This window comes from Diuraphis noxia, unplaced genomic scaffold (genome assembly GCF_037042655.1).
Source record: "Diuraphis noxia isolate RWA-SAM2 unplaced genomic scaffold, SU_Dnox_SAM2 contig0003, whole genome shotgun sequence".
Taxonomy (NCBI): Eukaryota; Metazoa; Arthropoda; class Insecta; order Hemiptera; family Aphididae; genus Diuraphis; species Diuraphis noxia.
The window spans coordinates 12,882,524-12,908,570 of NW_028301713.1; the positions used below are offsets into that span (position 1 = coordinate 12,882,524).

Here is a 26,047-nt window from a genome sequence, read left to right on the forward strand (position 1 = left end):
AATTACTCAAAATACCAGTAATTAATTACAAATTAATAATCACATGATCGTAGAACATTTAATTACAAATTACAAATTACATAATTGAATTACTTACAATTACCAATTACATTTAAAATTTTTATTACAATTGTATTAGTTAATTATATTATTATATATATGAAAAAAAGTGTATAAATTAAATAAAAAAAACATTGGAAAAATATAATAAAATATAATATAAATTAGATAACCCCGTAATTTTGGTTACCTTTTAAAAATACAAGTTTTTCGAATTGTTCGTCAGACAACCGGGAACGAGTAGGTGCCATTATAAAGCCAGCAAATTAAAACAATAATCTCTCTACCGGTGCTGACGAACAAATATTAGTATTATAATTAATGAATAATTGTTTAACAACAGGATAATTGTTTAAACATGCTAAACTTTTATTTTTATCATTAAAAAATTGCAGTATCTGTAATTCAATACTTGTTGAGGACGAGGAATCTGTTGAATAAAATTGGATGGTTGGTATTTTTTTGAGAAAATTCATCAGCGTTCATTTTAGTTATTTTTTAATTATTAATAAATAAGGAAAAAGTAAAATAATTATCAATTTTTAAGTCGTTATTAGTGACGGACGACAACGAGATGGTTAATGTGTGTGAAGTTAGCCCCCCCCCCCCCAGTGTATAAGACCTTTTCAAAAATGGTTGTAACCTTGTTTTTTCAATTTGTAACCATTTGTAACCAACTTTTTAGAATTTAACTTAATATTTTTCAAGCAACGGATAATTTCTCATTGAGGGGCTAACTTCACGCAGCCTCCCCACCTCAACGAAATCCTTCAAAACAGTTTGTAACATATAAAACTCAATTTGTAACTATTTGTAACCAACTTTTTAGAATTTGTAACCTCATCACTTTTGAGTACTGACCGATTTCCCCCCTAAGGGGGGCTGGCCCCTCCAACTCAACAAAATCTTCCAAAACAGTTTGTAACTTATAAAACTCAATTTGTGACTATTTGTAACCAACTTTTTAGAATTTGTAACTTCGCGCCCACACAGCATTGATATGTTTATACAATGTTAAACAAATATTTCAAAAAAATTTTTAATGATTAATAAATTATAAGATTTTCATTGATAATACATTTTTATATACTATCTAATTCCTAATAAATATTGATTGAACCCTTTGGTTAATTATTAATAAAAATCAAAAATAAATATAAATTTTTACTAATAAATTTATATTTATTTGTGATTTTGCAATGGTTAATAAATGTACCATCAAACTTAACTTACATCGAATACCAGAAAAAAAAATGTTAAATAAATATGAAATAAACAACTGATATTAATAATAATTAAACATTTTATTCTTATTAATATTAAACAATAAAAATGAAGTAATTAATTTAGTTATTTTTTTCAATTTGCCTCTTCAGGTTAAATGGAGCTTGAGCAAGTACATATTTAATAATGTCTTCCATTTCATTTTGAGTACCGTGTTTAAACTTTTCTTGAGTTTTGATGGCATCTATAAATTAAATAAGAAAAAATTTTAAAAATAAATATAGCTAAGTATATTCATTATAATTAGTACCTAAAAAACTAGAACATATACAGTAACTTATTTTTGCAGATTATGAGCAAAGATATTTTATGAAATTATCCAATCCTGATACTAGATTTATATAACCTGTTATTACATATGGCATTTACAACACTTAAATATTTGTTTGTATGAATGTTATCGTATAGTATATTACAAATTTTATTAGTTAAAATTAATATTTATATAAATATACAAACAAACTTTTGTTTATAAATTATTTAATTTTTATTTCCAGTTTCATTATTGTCTTACAAATCTTACTAAATTAATTATCATGGTGCACCCACCCCTAAATGTTGAAAGAACATTACTTAAAATTGGTGCATTCCCCACACTATTGCCTACTACATAATAAAATCAATGTTTATATTGTATGTATAATATATAGTCGTCATAATATATCTTACCAAATATTACGGAACAAGTTGCTAAATTTGAAAATTTCTGTTTTCCTTTCTTCCCAGTATATGAGAAGTCTTTCAATAACTCATCTTTAAATAACTTAGCCATAAGCCTTTTTACCATAGATTTAACATTTTTTCCACCAATATAAGATAATTCATTCACCTAAAAAATGCGTAAATATATCATAATAATTATTTTATATATTATAAACCCTAGAAAGGCAAAACTTTAAAATTTAAAAACCGAGGATCAATCACCATCATCTCCCTCATGATACAGCTAATATTTACAATATAAATACAACTCATCCTTTAAACCAGTGTATCTCAATCTGTGGTAAGCATACCTCTTGGGGGTACTTGAAATTTTTTAAGGGGTACAAATCTGGCCAACATGTATGTAAGTCTTTAAATTTTTTTATACATATTTTAGTTAAGTAACTAAGAAGGGGTACCCAAAAAATGTATTGATAAAAAGGGGTACAGTGTTTATACAAGTTTAAGAATCCATGCTCTATACTATAATGTCTATAACTGAATAAACAAATAATAGTCAGTAGGTAAAAGAAACTCTGCCATGTTCTTCAAAGTCCATTAACTATAATCATATATGTTTACTGTTATAATATCCTTAATAATTTAATTATTAATTAACTTAGTTGCTTTTTTAGAATATATATACATAAGTATAGGTATACAGCAATAATGTATCCTTAATACTACTATAATAATATTTAGCACAGAACTTTTATTTATTATTTCCTTGGTTAGTAAATGCTACAATTAATATATTTATTTGGTTACAAAAGTTGAATTAAAATTTATTAAAACTTAATATTTCAACCATTTAATAACTAAATCAAAGATAGTATAGTTTCTTACTAAGTTTGTGCGGAATGCTCCATCTCCCAAAACATTACTTTCCAATGTATCAAGATCTGTCATATTATCGATGGGTAATGGACAACAAGTCATGTCATTTAATGATGAGGATATCTTATTATTGACAGAAGAATCTTTTGTTGGCATACTATTTAAACGTATCTCAATAAAATCAAGTCTTTGAGCCATATCTCTTTGATTATTTATGAAACGCCGTAATTCATGTTTGATAAATGTCAACATGTGTAAAGTTTCTTTTTGAAAATCTTTGCCTGTATGAAATTAGTAAATATATAATATATAAAGTATATTTTTGAATCAAACTGAAGCATTACCTGGTGTACTATTGCCTGATGTTACTTTAGTTACAGCTTCTATAGATATGTCTAATAATTTAGGTGTTTTAATACATACTTCTGAACTTTTTTCATCTGTTAAAATGTAATTGAGATTTAAATAAAAAAAGTAACTTTATTATTATACAAAAATATTTACCAAGATGAACATCAGAAGACTCTAATTTATCTTCAACAATGTCTTCATTTGTATCTTTATCAGAGTTTGATTTTGGTACTATAAAAACAGAACATGATTATATATATATAATATTTCTACCTTCATGACATAAATCATTTTTAATAATTATTAATGAATAACAAATACATAATCATTTACCATTCTTATAGTTATCTGTCACATTTGACAATATATCATAAGACAGCTGTTTAACTATTGATGGTTTTTGTTGACTTTTAAGCGCTTTAAAAAAATATGTACTTATATATTACATGTTAAAAATAACACAATAAAAATGTATTTATTAAATAAAAACTTACTTTTAAACTTTTTTGGAGAAGGAGACCAACCTGCATATTTTATTAATTTATGATCAGACTTATTGGATTTATCATCATCAGAATCTAAATAAAATAATAATTATTATAGGTAAACAAATTTAAAATAAACAGATATATTATTTTTTAATCGGGTAGTTAAACAAGTAAAAATAATAACCTGAATACTCAGGACAATCTGAATATGACTGATTTTTTTTTTCTTTTATTTTTCTCTTGGACTTCATCAAGTCACCAGTATAATCTGATAGATCACTTTGTGTACACCCTTTTTCTGCCAAACTGTTAGCTTCTCCCAATGATTCTATAGTATAAAAAAGGTATCAAATTGTAATGTCTTGAATAGCAAAGAAATTTATAATTAAACAATATTTTTTTACTGATATTTGTTTTAAGAACTCTTGCTTTATGATAAACAAATTCAATTTCATTAGGAATAGTTTTTAGTTGTATGTATTTTTTAATCAAAGCTCCATTTTTTGGCCACGCACAAGTCCCATTTTTTGAAATCCAAATACTAGGTACAGGTTCTACAGAGTCATCACCGAAAAAGTGAACTACTGAATACGTTGCCATTTAAATACTATATAATAATACAACAATAAATAAATAATATATTAAATAATAAAAAATATCATAGAAAATTAAAATAATTTAAAAGGGTAGGTATCTATACACATATTATTTAAATATTAACAATTATCATTTTTTTTTCAACTTAGAATTAATAATAATAACAAATAATAAAATAAAATAAACAAGTAGGTCAATTTATTTAAAAGTTGTATTTATACATAAAACTAATAATTATAAATATACCTAATACAACTAATTAATTAAATAACATCAAGAGTATGTAAAATGGGGTATGCTACATTATTATTATCATTATCAAATAATATCATATATTTAGAAAATTCTATATCAATTATAGTGTAATCTTCTGCAGCTGATAATTCATCAACTAATGCTATACCTAACTTTAAGCTATTCATAGGTTTTTCAAAGTAACAACAAATATTATTAAATTTTTTAGCCAAAAATACATATCTATCATTAATAGAATCTTTACAAATATTTAGTACTTTAAAAATACATAATTTTTTATCATATTCATAACCTATATAACAATCTGAAATAGACTTTATATCTATTTTAATTCTATTTTTAATAATGATTTGGAACTGAACAGTAGTAAAGTGTTCAAGTAAAGGTCCATTAACATGTTTTTTTTTGTATATTATTTCATTGTGTAGATTGGTATTTAATTTAGATTCACTAAAGGTTAAAAATTCTTGATAGCGTTTAATTACTTGCTCTAATGGCCTCTCATGTTTTCTTACCATTTTTTTTAAGAACTTCATGTAGTTTTCAAAGGGAAAACATGAGCATTCCTCTAAAGAGCCAAATTTCCTATAATCATATGGATTAACCCATGGATGTTATGAGATGAAAATTGAGGTCCGTATATTTCTTCAAATTTTTCAACAAAATGTATTAAAAGTTTTTCACTGAAATTGACCAATTTTTCAGTACTTAAAGGGCATAAAAGAATTCTAAAGGCTACATGTAAACACATGAAATGAATATAACATTCATCCAATAAAATTCCTTTTAGCACTATTGGCCCAGTATAAAGTAAGAACTGTCTAAACTCTGTTGCTTTCCACCTCACTATATCATTTAATCCCCTAGGTTTTCTTGAAAAATCAACAGTTACATATTTTTTATTAAATAAGAGACAATTGGTAATTACATGTACATTTCGGCTTTGTATGCGAACATTTACAGGGGATTTTTTAAATATACCCAACCACAATAAAATCAATTTCTTAACAATGCCTAAGCATACCAAATGCATATAATCAATACTGAAATCGTCCACCATATTTATATAAGGTATTTCAGTTAAAATTGATATTGTATTGCCTATATGATGTTCATCATCGACACGGTTTATAAAATCTAAATGAGTTCTTTTGCGAAAATTTGTACCTAAAAAACACATGGTATTATTTATACGTTCACCCTCAACGGTGCACCTTGGACAGGAATAATATCCAACATGCCCTTTGGTGTTTAAAATAAAACTCTTAGCTGGAGTATCACAACAAAATGTTTCTACCTTGACATTTTTTCTACCATAAGCAGTATCCATACCATTTTCTGCTAAAAATTTAAGTTCATCAACAAGATTTTTTAAAAATGAATTACTACACTGTGGTTTTTCTTTCCCCCAATAAAGACCAACTATGAAAACATTAGATTTAAAAGAACTGTACCGAGCATATGCAAGAATTGGCCAAAAGGCGCTAGAGGAACTTTTTGTTAACGGCAAACCATCAATACCAACAACCAATTTAATTATATTTTCATTAATAATTGAAAAATTACAATGAGATTTCAAACCATTTGCAATACCAAAATGGTAATAATACCCAGATTGAATAGTTTGGATTTTGTTAGGTTTATTAGGTGTCTTTAACACAGTTCTAGCATCAACTGGAAAATGACTGAAACATTTATGATTTTTTAAAAGTTTTAATAGAGCAGATAGTGCAGATAATGTAATATTATGTTCAATTGTCCAGTTAGCAATAAGTTTAAGAATTAAACATTGATTATCATATAAAATATTATTAGAATTTGTTGAATATTCATCATTAGAATCAGAGCTACATGATTCATTTTGTAGATCATGATAATTAGATATGTCTACATTATTATCATCAAAATTAATATTTGAAAAAGAAAAGTTAAATATATCATCAGTATTAATATTATTAGAAATAATATCATCATTAACAATTACACTACGAGATGGTATATCATGGCTTTCTACAACTAAGTCATTATCATTATCTATGGAGGTACTTGGTTGTGGTAAAAAGTTTAATTGTTCTTGATTTTCAACAATAAAATCAATGGTTTCCATATCATTCAGATATCTTCTACGCTTAGTAGATTTACTTTCAGATTGACTAGACATATTTATAATTAATATAAAAGAAAATAATTATTATTATTATATGTATGAAATAGCAAAATCCTATTAGTGTAAAATATGGCAATAGTTATAAAATTAACACAATTAATGAAAACACTTTACTACCGACCAGCTAACTTCTAACTATTAATAATTTTTTGAAAAACAAAGAAATTAAATAACTAAAATTAACTTATTAACCATGTCTGAAGCGGTAAATTTATAATTTATAAGTGGGCGGTTATACAGATATAAAAATTATTGACATAAATATAAAAACATTCAGTTTGATACATTACAATTGCAACTTTCAAATATCGGCATCAAATTTTACTTCATCCAATAACCTTTTTAAAAGGAAAAGCAAATTTATAATTAACTGTAAATTGTAATGAAAAACTTATAAGGTTAGAGTATCGTTAACAATAGAAGACTATTCCAATATCATAAATATTAATTTTGATGTACATAATATGAATAACATGATTTATAAAATATATTTTAATCTTAATACACTACTTAGGTACACTAAGCGTGTGTAATAATACCTTTATTTTATAACTATAAGTAATAAGTTATCAAACTACTTATTCAAGTAGAAAATGTATTAATATAGGTACCTATGTACCTTAAACAAAAATTTTGTTTTAGGCGAAACTGGTCCATGCTCGAAATTTGACCACACTAGCCCGCCATTAAATACATATATAAATTATATATTACATAGAATTAACAATATACCTACGTAATACAAAATGTAATACCTAGCTATTTGTTTAATTAACTATTACAATTTTTATATTGTTCTATTCATTCTGATTCTGTCTACATCGTTTTAGTAAGTAGGTAGTGATATTTTATAATATTAATAACAATAAGGAGCACGATAATGAAAAAGTAGCAGGTACTTGGTACTTACCGAAAATGTAGGTATACAGCGTCAAATGTATTTGTATTACTGGACAACTGGACGACTGTACCGTCTTTGACACAAATTATAAAATATAAAAACGCGAACGATACAATAAAGCACATATATTGCAAGCATACACGCGGAGACAAAATATCACGTCAATTGAATTTGTATTGCTGGATAACTGGACAACTGTACCAACTTTGATACGAATTATAAAATATAAAAACGCGAACGATACAATAAAGTACATCTACGGCATACGCGCGGAGACAAAATGTCTTAAATTATATGACTGTGAATTGTGATGCACAACGTACTAACACTACGTAGCACCACTGGACGAATAATAAATTATCAACTTACTAATAACATAAGTAATATTGTAATAATAAGTTGACTTTTCTATAAATAATGAGTATTGAGTTTGTAGCGGTTTATCAGCGTTTTCAAAGCGATCGCGGCGTATGCGCAACGGAAACAACGGTCGTTACATGGTTTTCCCCGCTGATTATGAATTCAACAACAACACATTTCTATATTTATAACATATTAAATGTTAATATTCATTTATATCACGATTAAAGATAATATGGTTGCACAACGAAGCATAATAAAGTGACTCTTCGAGTTTCCTTGTTATCACAACAAGTAGAACCGAGAACTGGCGCTCCAAACGTTAAAATATTGAATCACAAATTTGAATAATTTTAATTGATAATATTATACTACCTTTCATCATATTATCTTCATATTACTAATTTAGTAATTTATGTATGTTATAAAAAGTATTAAAAACACAGAATGATAGATACTGTAAGTCTGTAACACATTTATATTTTATTTATATTATGTTTTGACACAAATTAAAAACAATATATTTTTAACGATTAATTAATAAAGTACTTAGGTACGTCACTTTCTGTATGTAATGTAAATTATAATTTTAGCTAACTACCTACGAGTTTTGATAATTTTTTTTTAGTTTTATTTTGTTTTTTATTCATCTGATTTTTAATATATGTATACTGTCTCATTCTCATTATGACAAACGTACTACATATATCAGTTAGCATATCAGTTTGATGCACGTTACATTAAAATGTCAAAGTAAAACACCAAAAGTAGATATTTCTTTACTAGAAGTACAATTAACACTAAAATTACGAATCACGAAATCACAATTGTAAAAATCGTTGAAAAGTTCGTATTTTTAATCACGTTTACTTTTTCATATTTTCGCGGGAAAATATTGTGCATTGTGCATATTATCACTGTTATCACAGAACATTATTGAATTCAGATGCCTAGTACTTAATTCATATTCTATGAGCGCTAGTGAAAGTTTCTAGGGTATCGTTGATAATAAAAGAATTTATGAGCTCCATTAAATTGTTTCTTATCATAGTTCGTTGGACAACCATATTATCTTTAATCGTGATTTATATCATATCTTAATATTAGTTTAATCATATAATTTAATTGGAAATAAAATGTTCATTTTCCAATGAACAGATTACAAAAATTGTATTTAAAATATAAATATAACATCAATGTTCACTTTTAAAATTAAATTGTAATTAATCTTACAATATTAAATAAATGTTAAATATTTAAATTATTAAATTATAAAATTTTTATTGAAAATAAAATATTTATAATTAAATAATTATTAGTTATTGTTAAATATTTGAAAATTTACTAAAAAAATAAAATATATATTAAAGTAGAATTAACTTTTAATTTTAAATATTTAAATTTCAATTCAAAATAAATATTTGTTTAATCATTTACATTGAAAAATGCTGTGTGGCTATGCTGAGTAATAACAAATTTCTCAACGAGGGGCTAATTTCACGCAGCTCCTCAAAACCTCATCAAAATCCCCCAAAACAGTTTGTACCTTATAAAACTCAATTTGTAACTATTTGTAACCAACTTTTTAGAATTTGTAACCTCATCACTTTTGAGCACTGACCGATTTCCCTAAGGGGAGCTGGCCTAACCTAACCGCTGGAATGCTCACGTCTGCAACTCCATGGTACAGAACTTTCCGGACAAGAGGGGACGGAAAACATGTCGTGTCCGACCAGTAAAAAACTGTTCCAACGATTATTATCATCATCATTTCGCGTGCACGACGATGAATAATATTTCGATTTAACTTTAGCGCTTACTACTGCATGGTCGTTCATTTGACGTGTATAAATATTATATTAAATATTATCAACAATATTGTTAAACCGCCAACATTTTTTCTTTACTTCCATCAGCAAAGAGCTGAGGAAATTCATTATAATTTTAAAAAAAATAACAAATAGTCGGGCTGTCATTGGCTAACAGCTAGGTAGGTACTTAAAAGAAACAAAAAAACAAAATATGTATCATTCATATCATGCTAATTAATTTTAATTTTCTATATATTAGACATAAAATCGTATACTTAGTTATATAGAGCTACAGCTTACATAGTATGTTGTGACGTATCGAATTGTAAACAAACATCAAAATACGTACAGTTTTCCTATAAGAATATATGGTATATTTTAATTTAAAACGTCACGGACAGTAAAAATGAATAGGTAGGTACGATTTGTAAAAAAAAAAAATACTCATCATTCAGAGCTGAAATGGCAGAAAAAAATTGTCGTATATAACGTAATAATATTATAATCAGTTTTCCATCATGGCATAAAAGTATACAGTTGTGTATTTAGATAAATCAAAAAAGTATAGTTATTTAGATTTTCTATTTTGGTACCCACATAATATAATATAATCTATTTTCTCAAGATTACCAAAGAATGTTTCCTACTTGATAAATATCGATTCATCTTCGTTCTATTTCAAAAAAAAATTAGGGCAAATAACTTAATTTTAATAGGTTCGTGTCCTCAGAACACCCATTTCTAATTTCGTGTCCAAACCCAGAACTATCGTAATTCTATTTGATAATAAAATACAAACAACTATTCGAAATACATAATAATCATAATATTATTATACAGGTTGATTTATGAGGCATAAAAAACTCATTATTTTTAAATATATATAAGCGATTTTCATTTTTCGTTAATCCATTGTGATATAGCCTCCCAAAATTGTATGGTTAGGTTAGGTTAGTATTAACTTTGGAAAGCTAAACCTAAACGATGGATTAACGAAAAATAAAAAATTTAAACGTGAAAATTCATTAAAAAATAGCTGTATTTGTTTATGAAACTTTAAGTATAGATTGTCATTTGAAAATCAAAAGTTGAGAGATTTACCTGATAAATATAAAGGAGAATAATATAAAAAAAATTATATAGTTTTAGAACAGCATAAAGCTAAAATTTTGATAAAAGTAAATAGTTTTTAGAAATAACGTTAAAACAAAGCTTTATTTCATTTTACTTATATTTTAACAAAAGGTAATTCAACCTACTGTACTAGGCCACGTATATCAAAAATTATACATATGTTTTGAATGCCTACAGTATCTTTCACATGTTTTACTATTGCTGTAGGTACAAACAACTTATGTAAATAGCTGATTTCGTTTTCCAAATGTAACAGAATATTTTTTACTTAATTTCATACATCAAGACTAAAACTTAAAAGAGTATAATACTATGATAGATATATTTTTTAGTTTAAAAAATTAAATAAAATTTGTTTTTTTTTAAATATTGTAGCTTATATTATTTTATATTTCTCAGTGAAAACTATTAATAATTTAGTGAAAGGTTCTAATGAAACACTGAGATACCCAAACTCCAATATAAAAATATCGACATAGTCATAATTTCTTTTGATAAGCTATTATAATTAACATTTTTAAGAAATTCGCATATCAGTATTTAGTAGAAGATAATTTAAAAAATAAAAAATTATTTATGTTACCTTTAAATCGATTAAACTACAAAGAATACTAAGATTACACAATTTATATTTTAGTTTACAATTCCATATTCGTATTATGCTAATAATTATAGGGCCCGGATTTAAATGCACTTAAAACCATAAAAATATGTAATATGTTCTAAAAATAGCCAAAAGTGTTTTAAAAAAATGCATTTTAACACAAAAATTACCTTAAAAATGATATTTATATTAGGTATTTAATTTTACGATTTGTTATTTTTATTTGGAATTCATAAATTAAATGTATTTTTTAGGGGGTGTAGTGGCCGGGCGGACTAAGGCGTCCTACGACGCGCACCGTCGTCGGTTCGAAACCCGGTCATGGGTGGCATCGCTTTCTGGGCAGTTCATTCTGTCTGGAAATAGAGGCTGCCGCCCCCAACCGGGCATGGCAGGAACCTAGCTACGGATGCACATTCGAAATTCTGTCAAAAACATCTGCGAGTACCAAAGCCAACAGTTCCCTCCCCACAGTTCCATAGGCTAATGGCCCTCGTCGTCGAAGCTTCAACCTCCCCTAAAAAAATGTATTTTTTATTTATTGGTTTGTTAAAAAATAATATATTTTTTAGTTTAAAAAGACGCGGGTCCCTACAAAATCTAATGTCCCCCCCGTTTTCGGCTTTTAACAAGCCCAGCACGCTTTCCCGGTAACCCTGCGAGGGCACGCCATGATTGATATGGCGTGTGGCCCCCTGTGGGCCGGGAAAGTATGCACCAAATTATTATTACTATGTAACTGCCATGCGCCACTTATTATATTCTTTAAAAAGACTGGTCATATTATTATTATTCATAATTAACCACATGTTATGCCAAAATTATTATATTCTTATAAACGGTAATATTATTATTTTTGATAATGTCAAATCTCAACTCTAACTTATAATGCTAATTTAATATATCCACGTGATTACCCTAATACAATTCTTATTATTTAATATTATTTTTCCCTTTAAATAAATCTTCGGCATTCACTTGCCGTTGCGTGTTTAAAGCCTATGAGCTCCACCGACTTGGCCCTCGGGTCATCACGCGGTGCGGCTCGTAGGTCACGGCAAAAGTGTTCCCCTTTTGTCGTGGGTGGTTTACGGAGCCATAAAAAGCTCCGGATTCTCACATATGGCGACCGTGACAGGACACATGTCCAAATCCCCTTGTAACTAATAATATTTTTTTTTTCTCTCTTCTCTATAAACTTTTAAAATTAAAATTCTCCTTCTTAAAAACTTAAAATATCAAAATCTCTTTAAAAATGGCAAAATTCTAATATGATAACTTAATAATTAACAATCAAATATGGCAAACACATGGCAATTTTCATCTGTCTCAATCTTAAAATCTAAAAGTCCCTTGTAATATTTAAACATCTTAAATCAATCTCTCATGTCCCTCTTAGTAACCTTTCTCCAAACCCACATTTTTAATTAAAACTAAATTTTTTTTTTCTCTATATTGCTCTTGTACAAGAGGAAATATCAAATTAAAATTCTCACTTTACCTTTGGTAACAAAAAAAATATATTGTATTAACTAAATATGGCAAAATGATGCCCTACCAAGGTAAATTAAATTATTATCATTTTTATTATGTTTCCCCCCATATACAATTGTTATCCACATGCATTTTACAGAAATTGTTCCTGTTGGTTTGTGCTGGTCCCGGATGCGGCAGAGGCGTTTGTCGGTGACGGCTTGGCGGATAGCTGCGGCATCAAAGTTCCGGACACTGCAACGACCCGTCTATCTCCCTTTGGTATGATTTTAATATTTTTCCCCTTGTAAACCCCCCTGTTATGTTCCCTAGACCCGTTTTTCCCTCCCACGCATAACCCTGTTAGATTCATTTCTGTTTAAGGCGCGATAACTTTTGTTTTTCCCCCAGACCACATGGTCAATTTTATATTATTATTACCTATCTTTTGTCAAGACCTCATGGTCAAAATTATATTAACTTAAATCTGTTGGCTGTCATGCGTGAAACCACATTATTATTATAAATTAAATTAAAATATATTTCCCTTGGTAGGTACACAAAAATCCATTATCAAAAACTTATTATAAACTAAATTGTCATATTCTCTATTAAAATCATAAATTAAATATTAATACTAAAAAAAGATCTAACTATTTCATTTCTCTTGCAAAAAGCTAATTAAAATTAAATTACCAAAAATATTAAATTGTTTCCTCTCTATTAAATTGTTTATTTTATCAAAAAATCATTAAGTTACTTCCCTACAAAAAATTATTATGTTGCTTTCACTATATAAATTAAATACTAAAATTGTTTCCCTAAGAAAAAAAAAATTTTAAGATGTTTCCCTATAAATTATTAAAGCGCTTCCCTATTATGATCAATTAAAATTTTCCCCTGTAGTGTTCACTATTATTATTGCTATTCTCTTCTTATTGTGTAAAACGACTGACGTGCTGCTAGGTAGTTTAAAGGCTAGGGAGCTCGGTCCTGCTTAGGGCCCCATTACTATATATTATAAATTACAAACTAAATCTATTTCTTGTTGACTGTCTCAACGTTATTATATTCATATTAAATTTATTATTATTATCTGTCTTAGGACATTTAGTTAACTTATATATTAAAATATTATATTTCCCTTAGTATAACCTGTTATAGTTAATTATTATTTTGTTAAATTAAAATTAATTTTCCCCTATATTATTTACCTTGTAGTATAACAATCTATATTACATTTTTATTATTAATATTAAATTAATCGTTCTTGTACGCTTAGTGCACAACTATTTAAATATTTTCTTATTAATACTTTTAGTATTTCACTGTTACTGTGATCACATTTAAGTTAATTATCACTTATTATTATTACTATTCTATTCTTATTATATTCTTATTGGTGCTACGCATAAGGAGGTTTATTGTATAGTATTATTTTAATACTTGGACCAGTATATCCACCTTATTGTTTAGCAACAATTTTCCACTTTATAATTACTTTAATATAACTATTTAATATTTTCCCATATGTTCCCCTATTGTTATATTACTCAAATTAATATTATTTAAAAAAAAAAAAAAATTTATTATTATTTTATTAAGTCACCTTTACTTTGGTTTCTTGATATTTTCTTTATCATTATATTATTTTATTAATTAAATCTCCTAAAAGGTTCTGTTCACTATTAAACAACTTTAAAAATTATCATTATAAAATATTTTAGAACATTTCCCTATTCTATTACTTTAATTATTACAAATTTTTTTTTTTTTTTGTGCTCTGCCCACTAAGTTAGCCGGTTCTTAAACCAACGTCCCCAATATTGAAACACTCTGGTATTTATTTGAGACTGATCCATGCATAGCGCTGGTCAACGCCGGACCAAACAGCCTGATAGGTTCAACCCCTCCAATTATTACCCCTCCCCCATACTTCCTGCCACTGATTTTGATATCACCATGTCAGCAACTGAAGAGACCAATCAATCCCTTGTAGAAACCCCCCCCTCTCTTTAGAGTCGCTAGCTCAATTAGTAGCCAACATGTCTGATACGTTCAACACTCAGCTAGACAATGTCTCCCGGAAGTTCGCCGAACTCGACCCGCGCCTTGATGAACTGTGTATTCGAATCGATGATAATGACGCCGAAGTCAACGCTAAGTTCTCAAAGTTCCAATCCTCCGTTAATCAAGACCTCATTGCCATACAAAACGAAAACTCCCAACAACAACAGCGGACCCAAGAATCCCAAAAATGTGCAACCAATTCCCAACGCGCGCTTAGTGACACCGTCAGAGCCCTCGGAGATAGGATCAGCCTTGTCGAAGGTCAAAGTGCCAGGCTAGCTGCTTTGGAAAATAAATTTCAACATTCCGTCCCTCTCATTGCCCCCCCCCCCCAATCGTCCCCACCTGTTCTCAATCAATACCTCAAGTTTCCTTCAATAGTATCTTAACTTCCACTACTGTCGCCCATCCTATTCCAACACAATCCACTATCCCCTCCAATACTTCTAGTTTTTCCGTCCCTAATTATAATATATCATTTCCTAATCAAACCATGTCCACAGTAAATAGTACCACCCTTTCCAACAGCACTGGCATTAGCCTCGATTCTGCAAAGCTTTCCCCCTATGATGGTCAACTCATTCCAGTTCATCCTGAGGAGTTCATTGAACAGGCCGAACAATATTTTCTTACCCAGCCCCCAGTCCCCGATAATGTCAAAATTAATTATATAAAGTCTAAATTCATCGAAGGTGCCCGTCTCTGGTATACCACTCTACTTCCCCCCCCTACAAATTATCAAGATTTTTTAGTATTGTTCCGTAATCAGTTCTGGTCACCCAATCAACAGCGCGCAATCCGAAACGAACTCTATCGCCCCTACTTCCACAGAGACTCATCATCTCTGCAGAAGCACGCAATGGATTGGATCAGCAAGGCCCGGTTCCTGCAGCCACCTATCGATCAGGCCGAAATGGTTGACCAGATCACTTCCCACTTCACCTTTAACATTTCCATTGCCCTCAGAGGTCTCCGCATCACCACCACCAATGAACTCGTTCAACAACTCTCCCACATTCAGCAAGCTCACTCCCCTCCAAACGCCCAAAATAATCAAAATGCCCCCTCTTACCAAAATCGAAATTCACTCAACAATTCTTCTGGCCCCAATCAACAAAATAGATATCCCCCCCGTCAAAATAACTACCAACGCCCTCAATATAATTCTCATGGTCAGTCCGCCCCCACTCCCCCTACCACTACCCCTCCTCCGGAAAACTAGGTCCGACCATGCACGCGAGGATGTGCACTGTGTCCCCCTCTAAGATCAATCCTCATAATATGTCAATACTCACCCAACCATTAGTTTTTTTCCCCGATTTCCAACAAACACCTCCTCCAAATTACCGTCCCGAAATTCCCATCATTCTCTTTAATAAATCTCACAATGCTCTCTTAGATTCTGGCGCAACTGTCTCTGCTATCTCTGAAGACCTTTTTAAAATATTAAATCAAAATTCTGACCCAAATACGATTCCCCTCTTTCCCCTCACAGGCATTCTCTTGACCACAGCACTCAGTCACAAAACAATTAAAATAAAATCTCAAATCTATTTAAATTTTTATGTTCAAAATTATAAAACACATGGTATATTTCTAGTTGTTCCCCAATTGTCCACACCCTTAATTCTAGGTACCGACTGGCTACTTGAAAACGGGGTGATCATAGACTACAATAACAAAGAAATCTCTCTCCCCTTACTCAAAAATAAAATACCTTTTAAATTAATTGCAGATCATGACCCCAATAGCCTAGTAAATTCACTTAAAAACATTAATATCTCAGAAGACCTCCCTCTACTCTCCGAATTCTCCTCAAACTTAAAATACAACCATCTCCCTTTCGAAACAGAAAAAAATATCGCTCTCAATGACTTTCCCCTTAATGACTCTCAACAACAATTAATGACCTCCCTCCTTCAAACATATGATCACATTTTTAAAGACAAACCCGGCCTTCACACTTTCTTCTCTTATAAATTTAATATCAAACCTCATGACCCCTACAAAATAAAACCGTATCCTGTACCTTTCTCTCGCCGTCCCGCCGTACAAAAAGAAATTGATAAGATGATTAAGTGGGGGGTGATCGAAAGATCAGATTCCCCGTACAACAATCCCCTCGTTACTGTAATAAAAGCTGACGGAACACTACGTTTATGCTTGGACGCTCGCAAATTAAATACTATTATTCTCCCCACTCGAGACGCTTCCCCCCCAATCGATGATATCCTAGCAAAATTTAATAATAAATCTTTTTTCTCTTCTCTTGAATTTTCCTCTGGCTATTGGCAAATCCCACTCGACCCCTCGGTTCGTCAGTACACCAGTTTCCTCTACGACGGAAGGTCCTACCAATTTTGTGTAGTGCCTTTTGGGTTAAATATTTCCAATGCAGCCTTTGGGAAAGGATTAGAAGCTGCCCTAAATAATTATACTATCCCCTGTCCCTCCCCTAATGACATTCATACTTACGTCGACGACATATTATTATCTTCCCCTTCTTTCGAAACTCACCTTGAGACTCTAGAGTGGATTTTTCATAAAATCTCCCAAGCAGGCCTCACCCTAAAATTTAAAAAATTTAAAAAAACAAATTAAATTCCTCGGTCACTTTATATCCCCTACTGGTATGATCATGGACCCCGATAAAGTCAACGCCCTTCAAGATTTTCCCGAACCCCGCAATAAAAAAGATCTCCAATCATTTTTCGGCTTTTGTAATTTCTACCGTAAATTTTCCCAAAATCATGCTTCCCTATTACACCCCCTTTCCCATCTCATTTGTAAAGACACCCCCTGGATATTCACCGAACAAAATAAAATAGACTTCCAAAAAATAAAAACTGCTTTCTCCCTTCAAATATCATTAACCCACCCCGATTTTAATATTCCCTTCTGTATCCAAACCGATGCCTCGTACATAGGACTTGGAGCAGAACTTTTCCAAATTGACGCTGCGGGCCAACGCAATACCCTGTCGTTCGCAAGTAGGTCACTGTGTGGTGCCGAAAGGAACTACACAGTGACTGAACTAGAGCTGCTGGGTATTCTGTTTGCTTGTCAGAAATTCAAAATTTATATTCTCGGCCACCCAATCAATTTATATACTGACCACAAAGCCTTAACATTTCTATTCTCTTGTAAATTAAAAAACTCCCGTCTCACCCGTTGGACTCTTGCACTCCAAGAGTTTGACCTCAAAATTATTCACTGTCCTGGGAAAGACAATCCCATAGATACCCTGTCAAGACACCCCCTCGGTCGCGACGATCAACCCCCCAAAGACTCCCCCAGCATTCTACATTATACACTCCCCCCACCTATTCCTCCCGACATTATTTCAATATTTAACAATATCTCATCTGAACAACAAAAAGACCCCCGCTTAAAAAATATCATTCTTAAATTAAAATCAAATCACCCACCAGCCTGGAAGCAATATTATACTTTGAAAAAAGACACCTTATTTATTCGAACAACCAAAGCTCACACCCATTGGTCCCTTTATATTCCTGACCACTTGGTCAAACAAGTTGTATTATTATTCCATTATTATTATGCCCACACTGGTCCCCTTAAAACTGCTCATACTTTAAAAAATATTTGTTATTTCCCCTCATTTAATAAAACCGTCCGTTGTATCGTACAGGCATGTGAGTTGTGTCAGAAGTGCAAGCCGAAGACCACTCGCATTGCCGGTCCGTTACAACCCATTCTTTCAAATAAGCCCCTTGATAAATTATTAGTCGATTTTTATGGTCCCCTCCCTACCGGTATTTTTCAATTTTCCTATATATTCGTCATTGTAGATAACTTCACCCGTTTTGTAAAATTATATCCCCTCCGATGCGCCAACGCAAAATATGTATTAAAAAATTAACCACGGATTATTTCCCCAATTACGGCATCCCAAAAAATATAGTATCCGATCACGGTAGGCAATTCATAAGCAAATATTGGCAGACCTCCCTTCAAAAATATAACGTACAAGTGTCCCATACCAGTATATACCATCCCCAATCAAACCCCGCAGAGCGTGTCATGCGAGAACTCGGCCGAATGTTTCGCACATACTGCCATAAACAACATTCCCTCTGGCCCCGATATGTACCTTACATAGAGTGGACATTAAATAACATTCGCCACGAATCGACACATCACACCCCCTCTGCCCTCTTTCTTCAAAGTCATCAGCACAATCCCATCACTCAATTTATACAATTCCCTCACGAAAATTATCCTGTAGATTTCAATAAACAATTAATATTAGCCCAAGAAGTACAACTCTCAAAATCCGAATACCGTAAAAAATATCACCAAGAACGTCTCCACCCCACTTTTTTCAAAATAAATGATCTAGTCTTAGCCCGAACACACAAACTCAGTAATAAAATCGACAAAAAAATATCTAAATTCTTCTTATTATACGATGGTCCCTTTAAAGTAAAAAATGTCAAAAATGTCAACGCCTATGAATTAGTCAACCCAGATGATGATACGCCCCATGGTACTTACAATGTCAATCAACTCAAACCATACATACCCCCAGTAACTTAAACTGTTCAAAATTAATAATTTTACCAAACAATGTTTTTTTTTTTTATCATCTTAAATTGTATACGAAATTGGTGACCCAAATTGTGCTTTCCGTACTCCATCTAAATGGGGGGTTACCCAGTACATGCTGTCGGTATCGACACCGATACTATGTGTGCGTCGTGTTAAAGCACACAAATGTGCTGCGAACATGATTGTGGAAACAATCAATCCCGGGTCATTTAATTCGGAACTTTCCGCGTTGTCCCCCCCTCGTCCCCTTTTACTCCGCCTATTTTCTGTCTCTAGTACTTTCTTTAAATTCGTTGGCCCCCCTTCACCCCAGCTCGGTAGGACCCCCGTCTGGCAGAGAGGGACTCTCTGCACGGCAAAGAGTCTGCGACACTCTTCTCGTAAAAAAACCGGTGTTGTAGTGACATCCTGAACCAGGGAGGACACGACCTTGGACCGATCAGGTGCGGCAGCCTTCGGGTCTCAGCAGTTCGCGTCTACCCATGTCCGGGGCGGTTGGTGTAAAAGCTGGCTTCCCTGGAGGTGTTTGTGTAGGCGCGACCGGGTCGATCACTCTGCGGTTCACTGTGTCGTGTATATCTATGATCTGGAGGGACGACTCCCTCTGGGAGTAAAGGGGCCACCAGACTCCGCTCTTGACCGCCCTTTCACTACAACATGCAGGAACTTTCTCGTTAGCCCCCCCCCCCCTTTCCCCCGGTAGGTCCCACCATGACTTGTCATGTGTGTAAAAATAATGTCCAGAGTAACTTACGCAGTGTAAGGTCACTGATACCTTGCCTGTACACAATAGTTATATTTTTATTTTTTTTGTCTTGTCCCTTCTACACTACGTCCCCATAGTGTGGTCGTACCTATTTCTGTCGTGACCCCAGTTCAGGCATAGACAGATCTAGAGTCCCTATTTCCCTTTTCCCCTGGTTAGGTGTTCTTTTTATTATATTGTTCCCCGTTAGGAATATAGTGGTTAGTGGTATCATCATCGCTCCCTGGACTAGTCAGGCAATTATATTTGGTAGGTTTTTTTTTATTATTATAATGTGTTACATACACTCATGTGTAGGATTTTTATTATTATTAAACTGATAGTGTTCTCTTTTGCATTTGTATTATACTGTGCTGGGTTTCTGTATTATATAACGTGCCCTGGGCACTCAGGTGCAAGTTTTATTATTATTATCATAGTAATGCTTACTATTATCATCTAAATTATTATTATTCATTGATGGTTGCGACCTATTATTATCATTCTTTCACTTATATTATTAATATGTATACTGTAATGAGATGTTTGTTCTCTATAATATTATATCCCTAATTAAAACGTTATATTCCCTCAAATTACTAGTCTGTGGTCATCCCCAAAAAATTCTGCTCTCTTACTCTACAACAAATGGTTTTCAGGCATCCTTGCAGACACCTTCAACAATTTGTTGGGGGGGTTCTGTAACGTCACAGCATTTTTTGCACTAATATTATTATATCACAAACATACCTGTACCCATATTGCCACTAATGAGCGTACCTTATTGATAAATTATTATGATTATCGCGCGCTAATGCAGAAATGACCGCAGTGTTATGCAATTAATGTTCCCCGTTCCCCCCCTTCACCATGCAGTGTTCGTCGCCGACGTGCCGCAGTTGTCCGCCGCCCGTCGCCTCCAGCGCTTTCGTCGCGTCCGCCGGTGCGGCCCGCAGGCAATTATACTGTACACCCCGAAATATTGTAAGATCCCACGAAACGACGACACTGACCTGCCCAACCAACAACGGAAAGCTCCGCCGCCGGCAACAAGTCACCGCCGTCGCCGGGTCTCCGTATTCACAAAAAATCATTCTTTTTCTTTCACCGACTGTCTACTTGCCTGGTCCACATATTCTTTCTCACGGCTTTTTCACCTGCCTGGTCAACTGCGAATCACTCGTCTGTTCGACGACCAACCCACAGACCACGCGGCAACCGGGTTGATCCACATAACAACCGACCTCATCTGAGTACATGCCAACTGCCGTAAACATATTTCGACACCTGCAGTCAAACACCATGATGGGCTAAAGTCAGCCACGAGGGCCCGGGCGGCGGCCGAAAATTGCTCCAGCCACAACAGCCATGCAGTCACGTCAATGTCGTAATATGTTTCTATTTCCCCTGTCCCCCCTTTACCAGCACGTAGGCCACAGGTTATGCGAAATCCATGTTCCGTATAACCTGTGCGCCAGGGAAGCGTCACAAGACGCGGGTCCCTACAAAATCTAATGTCCCCCCCGTTTTCGGCTTTTAACAAGCCCAGCACGCTTTCCCGGTAACCCTGCGAGGGCACGCCATGATTGATATGGCGTGTGGCCCCCTGCGGGCCGGGAAAGTATGCACCAAATTATTATTACTATGTAACTGCCATGCGCCACTTATTATATTCTTTAAAAAGACTGGTCATATTATTATTATTCATAATTAACCACATGTTATGCCAAAATTATTATATCCTTATAAACGGTAATATTATTATTTTTGATAATGTCAAATCTCAACTCTAACTTATAATGCTAATTTAATATATCCACGTGATTACCCTAATACAATTCTTATTATTTAATATTATTTTTCCCTTTAAATAAATCTTCGGCATTCACTTGCCGTTGCGTGTTTAAAGCCTATGAGCTCCACCGACTTGGCCCTCGGGTCATCACGCGGTGCGGCTCGTGGGTCACGGCAAAAGTGTTCCCCTTTTGTCGTGGGTGGTTTACGGAGCCCTAAAAAGCTCCGGATTCTCACAATATAAAGGTGAATAATATAAAAAAATTATATAGTTTTAGAACAGCATAAAGCTAAAATTTTGATAAAAGTAAATAGTTTTTAGAAATAACGTTAAAACAACGCTTTATTTCATTTTACTTATATTTTAACAAAAGGTAATTCAACCTACTCTACTAGGCCACGTAAATCAAAAATTATACATATGTTTTGAATGCCTATAGTATCTTTCACATGTTTTATTATTGCTGTAGGTACAAACAATTTATGTAAATAGCTGATTTCGTTTTCCAAATGTAACAGAATATTTTTTACTTAATTTCATACATCAAGACTAAAACTTAAAAGAGTATAATACTATGATAGATATATTTTTTAGTTTAAAAAATAAAATAAAATTTGTTTTTTTAAAAATATTGTAGCTTATATTATTTTATATTTCTCAGTGAAAACTATTAGCTGGCATTGTTTATACTATTTGTTCATTTGTATAGAGACTAAGAGTATCCTCGAAATGTATTCATATAAATTTAAGACAACTAAAAATGTAGCCCCCTCCTCTTTTGACCAACCTAGATACTGAATCGACGTAAGCATTGCATTGAATACACATTATTTTATCAGATGTTATAACAAAAAAATTAAAATCGTTACGTTCGGCTACAAATGAAAAATAATATTATTCTCATGTATAATAAATAAATAAAAAACTTATTGTGAACATTATTTGCTTTGTATTAAGTGGGGCAATGGGAACAGATCGCTTATAAAAGAAATTAAGATATTGATTTTATTTTAGTTTTTGTTCAAAGTTCTCAAGTAACTCTTCAAAGTTCAAAATTTTTATTATTTTCTTATATTAAATCAAAATGATTTTTATAAATCATAGTTTAGTAACCATTACAATTTTAACAGTTGTAATTTGTGTTATGCCAGCTACTTCTGATAACATACAAACATTGCGAAGTAAGGAATACTTTATTGATATACTAGTATGATTATATTTTGTATTATAATGTATTATTATGTTGATATTTATTTTATCAGCACTGAGTTTTCAATTTTTGATAAACTGTTATTACTTATTATTATGTTATTAAATACATAGATTAACACAAAATGGTTGGAAGGTAAAAAGATGTAGGTAAGCATCTAAAACTAAATTGTTCTGGAAAACCAAAAAACCAAATATTTCAAATAAATTGTATTATAACCTTAGAACATCAAATAAAAAATGGTTTTGAGATTTAATAAGTTACGTCATAGGACTTTTACGTTTTGTATGGATTAATTATTCATAATTATAATATAATTATATAGTTGTTATAGGTAATTTAAAAAAAAAGGTTCTTATGCCCTTTTTTTCCTGTACCTGTAGGCACTTACACCCCATAGATGCTCTATTAGTCTATTGAATACAATCGCTTTCATAATTTACAATTGTTAATTATTAATGAATGATGATTTGTAGTATGTATATCAAAAATGGTATTATATTTAAATTAAGTTAAATATTTAAAATTGTTTTGTGAACATAATAATGTTAACTAATAATATCCATATTTAAGAAAATAAATACTATATAATAGGTAAACTTCAATACGTCATCCCAAGTAAATAATTAAAACATAATACCAGTCAAATATTTACTTGAGCTCTAATCACAGTTTATTTTTAAATTTTTTTTGTTTCTAAGATAGCTAGGTAAATTATAAATTGTAATAATGAATACAATAAATCGAGTTCTGGTATAGGTCAGTAAAGTAAAAAATTAAGTCATTGCAATATAGAACATGGTATTAAAAAATCATAGTTATGTAACAAAATAGAAAAACACTTACTAATAAATTAATTTAGTTAATGATTAATAATAATAACGTTTAAAAAAAAATCAAGTTTTAACTATAAACATAACTTCATGGCCTACTCTTTTTAGTGAATAATAATGGCTTATTTATGTAAAAACAAAAATAAAATAAGAATTAAATCTTGAATAAAATGTTTAAAAATTAAGAGTAGCACTTTCTTGTGAATCATAAATTTAGTGAATGCCTTAATCAGTCTTCTATTGAATTTCGTCCATCAATATTCAATGCTGGTTATCGCTTTTTACAGTACTGACAGAACGACATAATTAAATTATGAATTAATGTAACCGCCAACAATGACACTTTCGTCCTATCACGTTTCACTGAAGGCCACTTGCATATTTTAATATTGACGTTCGCATACATTTTTCAATCTCTCCAATTATATGACGTTTACAATTACATGTTAAGACATCGATTGTAAATAATAAATAAGTTATATCGATGTTTATGTTGGATGAATCGATGTTAATTTTTCCATTTAAGACAATGTGCAAAAAAGTAACCTAACCTTCTAACCATATAATGTTGTATGCTATTTTTTATAATTTAATTATACATAACATTATAATGTAGGTAGTAAAATTGTTATAGCTTAAGATTTTTATAAAAATTGATGCACATCTAATTGTTGTGCAAATGTGGAATAGATTGTAGGTTGCATTTAAAAAAAAAGTATTTTCACGCAGACGTAAATATATTAGGAGGTTATTACAAATTTTATAACTTATACAATTAGGTTGACATATTGTAAAACTTGATTTTGATTTAGTCAAATAACACTGAATTAATAATGTTAACAATAACTTCTTTTATTTTTTTACATAGGCTTCGAAAATAATTTTAAAATAAATGATGTAACTAAGTATAAAAAAAAATCGCACAATTTATAAATTTTTATAGTCTATAATGTGAATATATTACACCGTAATTTGTAGTAGATCGATGACAATATGGAATAACACAATGTTTTTTATTTAGATATGTGTAAAGGTAATAATTAAAGTTAATAAATAAATATTACTGAAGTTAAAATATTTATGATATTCTGCATACTTAAAAAAAATAAAAGGTCGATATCTCATATTGCGTTTTCTTTATGTTTGAGATCAATGATCATAATCCTAATTTTATTGACGTGGATTTCTGTTTTAAATTCGATTTGCCGTGTTCATTAATTATTATAACTATTAGAAAAGTATCTGTAAAAGAATGTATCAATTATTCTACGAAAGTAACTTTTTAGTATATTATTATATAAATATTGATCAAGCCGGAAACGCTACAATAACATGGTTAGCGCCGGGCACCGTATGTACTCATTAACGCCTATAATACCTGACTTGACGAACACCGACCGAGCTGTATAATGTGTGTGTATATATGTGTAGCAAGGCTCAAAGGAAATTGACGCATTCGCCAAACAGCTCAATGAGTGCTAGTCTATGGGTGGTGTGTGCATATTTAAAACTAATGGTAAGGGGTAATTCAAATAAATTATAACAATTTTTGATTATTTGTTGCTGTATAATACCCAAATTTAAATAATAAACAGTTTTCATTTACAGAAAATCAAGGGTTTAGAAAAATATATAGGTACCTATATACACGATTCAATAATAACTATGAACTTCTTAGCCAATCAGGTAAAAAATGTTTATGTGCAGCTATTAAGCTCAAGCACTTGTATAAATATAAATTGATGAAAATATGACAATTCAGACCTTTTTTGGCCAGTTGATAAATATAATTAATAAT

The 26,047-nt window shown here is 31.1% G+C and overlaps 1 protein-coding gene and 1 pseudogene across 1 annotated transcript; both read right to left on the reverse strand.

Annotated features, from left to right (window-relative positions):
* Positions 1–1,343: 1,343 nt before the first annotated feature.
* Positions 1,344–8,136, reverse strand: LOC149056750 (uncharacterized). Its single transcript, XM_089223089.1, has 10 exons — positions 7,652–8,136; positions 4,127–4,329; positions 3,907–4,050; positions 3,729–3,812; positions 3,568–3,651; positions 3,388–3,465; positions 3,228–3,323; positions 2,893–3,164; positions 2,014–2,173; positions 1,344–1,528 (listed from the first exon to the last, which is right to left on the reverse strand). Exons 2-10 carry the CDS (start codon positions 4,320–4,322, stop codon positions 1,407–1,409), a joined length of 1,236 nt encoding a protein of 411 aa, XP_089079215.1. The 5' UTR covers positions 4,323–4,329; positions 7,652–8,136; the 3' UTR covers positions 1,344–1,406.
* LOC149056751 (uncharacterized) lies at positions 4,518–6,735 on the reverse strand (annotated as a pseudogene).
* Positions 8,137–26,047: the final 17,911 nt, after the last annotated feature.